The sequence below is a fragment of the Seriola lalandi genome, unplaced genomic scaffold (assembly GCF_002814215.2).
Source record: "Seriola lalandi dorsalis isolate HSWRI2012SDOR001 ecotype SW California unplaced genomic scaffold, Sedor1 jcf7180002054973, whole genome shotgun sequence".
In the NCBI taxonomy this organism is placed as follows: Eukaryota; Metazoa; Chordata; class Actinopteri; order Carangiformes; family Carangidae; genus Seriola; species Seriola lalandi.
The window spans coordinates 1-3089 of NW_019525523.1; the positions used below are offsets into that span (position 1 = coordinate 1).

General features: G+C 43.8%; 2 protein-coding genes across 2 annotated transcripts in view; both read right to left on the bottom strand.

The window, feature by feature from the left end:
• Window positions 1–7: 7 nt before the first annotated feature.
• On the bottom strand, window positions 8–2099 carry LOC111646569 (protocadherin gamma-A11-like; the record flags this gene model as incomplete). The annotated part of the gene is made up of 1 exon (XM_023396099.2): window positions 8–2099. A coding segment is annotated over exon 1 (2004 nt), but the record flags the coding sequence as incomplete, so codon positions are not given.
• A 4-nt stretch (window positions 2100–2103) lies between these two features.
• The window catches only part of LOC111646570 (protocadherin gamma-A7-like), a 1343-nt gene continuing 357 nt past the window's right edge, over window positions 2104–3089 (bottom strand). The window contains exons 2-3 of the mRNA XM_087171001.1: window positions 2503–3083; window positions 2104–2157 (exon numbers count right to left, since the gene is read on the bottom strand). Of these exons, the coding sequence (XP_087027127.1) occupies window positions 2104–2157; window positions 2503–3083 (635 nt within the window). The remainder of the gene's footprint in view (window positions 2158–2502; window positions 3084–3089) is intronic.

Here is a 3089-nt window from a genome sequence, read left to right on the forward strand (position 1 = left end):
ACAGCACTTCAGGGAAGCTGTCCGCCACCGCCACGTTAACAATGACTGTAGCTGAACGAGAGGGCTGCCCGTTATCCTCCACTATAACAGTCAGTCTTTGTTTCACTGCATCTTTATCAGTGACTTGGCGGATAGTTCTTATTTCTCCATTCTGTAAGCCCACTTCAAACAGCGCCCTGTCTGTGGCTTTCTGCAGTTTATAGGAAAGCCAGGCATTCTGTCCAGAGTCCACATCAACAGCCACCACTTTAGTCACCAGATAGCCCACATCTGCTGAACGAGGCACCATTTCAGCCACCAGAGAGCCACCAGTCTGGACTGGGTACAGAACCTGGGGGGGGTTGTCGTTCTGGTCCTGGATCAGTATTTTCACAGTCACATTGCTACTGAGTGGAGGAGAGCCTCCATCCTGCGCTTTGACGCGAATATGGAACTCTTTCGTCTGCTCATAGTCAAAAGAGCGCACTGCATGGATGACTCCACTCTCTGCATTCACAGAAAAATAAGCCGAGGCTGACATCCCATTCAGTTGGCTATCCTCAAGAAAATAGGAAATGCGCGCATTGTTCCCAGAGTCTTTGTCGTTGGCTTTGACAGAGAGGAGTGACATGCCAGGTGAATTGTTTTCAGTGATGAAAGCATTCAGGTATTGTTGTGGGAACATTGGGGCGTGGTCGTTTACGTCTGATATCCTTAAACGTATTGTTTTGTTTGTCGAATAAGGCGGGGAACCCTCATCCATTGCTGTTATTGTTATGTTATATTCAGGCACTGTTTCCCGGTCTAATACATCGTCAGACATCAGGCTATAGAAATTCATCGATGATGACTTGATTTTGAAAGGTAAATCTAGGCTAATAAAACACTTAACTTGGCCATTTTTACCCGAGTCCAAGTCTTTAATATTGAGCATAGCTATAACTGTATCAGGAGCGGAGTCCTCTGGTATGGGATTAGAGAGGGAAATTATGTTTATGACAGGGGCATTGTCGTTCAGGTCTGTCACTTCAATTAGCACCTTTGCCGTGTCTGCCAACCCTCCTTTGTCTGTAGCTTCAATGTCTATTTCATAATGTTTGGCTTTTTCGTAATCTAAAACACCAATTACGGTAATTTCTCCGGTATGCGGATCCATATTAAACAGAGATGCTGCACCATCGGTATGGTGGGAGAACGAATACATTAACTCTTCGTTTGCTCCCTTATCATTATCAGTAGCACTGACTCTTAAAATAACAGTGCCCTTTGACGCATTTTCAGGAACAGTTGCTCTATAAACAGTCTGGCTGAATACTGGTGCATTGTCATTCGCATCTAAAACAACGACATTTATTTTGACAGAACCCGATTTCTGAGGATTACCACCGTCAAATGAAGTCAGGGTTAACCTATGCTCTTCTTGTTTTTCTCTGTCAAGGGTGGTGTGTAAAACCATTTCAATATATTTTGTTCCATCAGACCGAGCAACAACATTCAATTTGAAATTATCTGTAGGGTTGAGTTTGTATGTTTGAATGGTGTTATGTGCTACATCGGGATCTTTGGCACTCTCAAGCGAATAACGAGCCCCTGGTGAGGCAGATTCACTAACTTGGAAATTGTATTCCTTCTTTGAAAAGAACGGAGCATTATCATTAATATCTGTAACCTCTACATCAATCCGATGCAACTCCATTGGATTTTCTAGGATGATTTGGAAATGAAGAGAGCAGGGAGACGCTTGCTTGCACAATTCTTCTCTGTCTATGCGTTTAGCGACTACCAAAGTTCCTTTTTCTGCATTCAGACCAATGTACTCACTGCCGTCCTCGGTAAATATCCGAGCCCGCCCTGATCTCAGCCGCTTAATGTCCAAGCCGAGGTCCTGAATGATATTCCCGACAAGGGAGCCCGTCGCCATTTCCTCAGGTATAGAATAACGGACCTGTCCGAGAGCCATTTCTGCGACACAAATCATGAGAAGCAGCGGCCTCCATGAAAATTTTTCGGCCACGCAACAAAGAACGCCCATCCTGACAAGAGCCTTCGTAAAATACGAATGGAAAAACGAATCAATCCTGTTGAAATCCGACTAGATAGGCTATGTGATCATGAGTTCGTTGCTCAGCGCTGGGCGCTTTGCTTTGTCAGGATATAGTTCTGATAAAAAATAGAGCTCTAATAACGCATCAGACAAACGAGGGAGGACTTCACACAGGATAGGGTCCTTATTTTTCTCACACTAACCAACAGCGGCACTTGGGGACGTAAAATGAAATTGCAGCAATAGCTATAGAATATTGAGATGTTATTATAGATAGCTAGATAGATAGCTAGAATGCAAGTATATATATATATATATATATATATATATATATATATATATATATATAGAGAGAGAGAGAGAGATAGATAGATAGATAGATAGATAGATAGATACTGTGATGGGCATGATTTTGTGTCTCTGTCCATGGTCCTGGACACTATAAGTGGTTGTAGTATGCTTCTACTATAAATTCTAACCTCGAGAGGAGAGTCTGGTTCATCCAGGATGCTCTTTTCATTCTGTATCCGCTGCATCGTCCCTGTAGAACTGGGGTCCATTATCAGCACGTTCTGACTACCAGCTCTGCCGAACTTACAGTCACTCTTTCTGGAGTCAGTCGTCCTGCACACCTCGTAATTGTACACGTGTTGGAGAGTCCCTGTCCCCAAAGAGTCTGAGTAACGTGGTGGATAATATGGAATCACAGGGAGATTGGAGTGATACAGGATGCGAGACTGTCTCCATCTGTAGATTTTCACTGATATAATAACCACTAAACACGTGATGAAGAGGAAGGAAACTACAGCCAGAGCCAACACTAAGTAAAAAGTCACGTTGTCATTGTACTCCTTGTCGTGTGTAAAGTCAGTGAACTCCGACAGCAATTCAGGGAAGCTGTCCGCCACCGCCACGTTAACAATGACTGTAGCTGAACGAGAGGGCTGCCCGTTGTCCTCCACTATAACAGTCAGTCTTTGTTTCACTGCATCTTTATCAGTGACTTGGCGGATAGTTCTTATTTCTCCATTCTGTAAGCCCACTTCAAACAGCGCCCTGTCTGTGG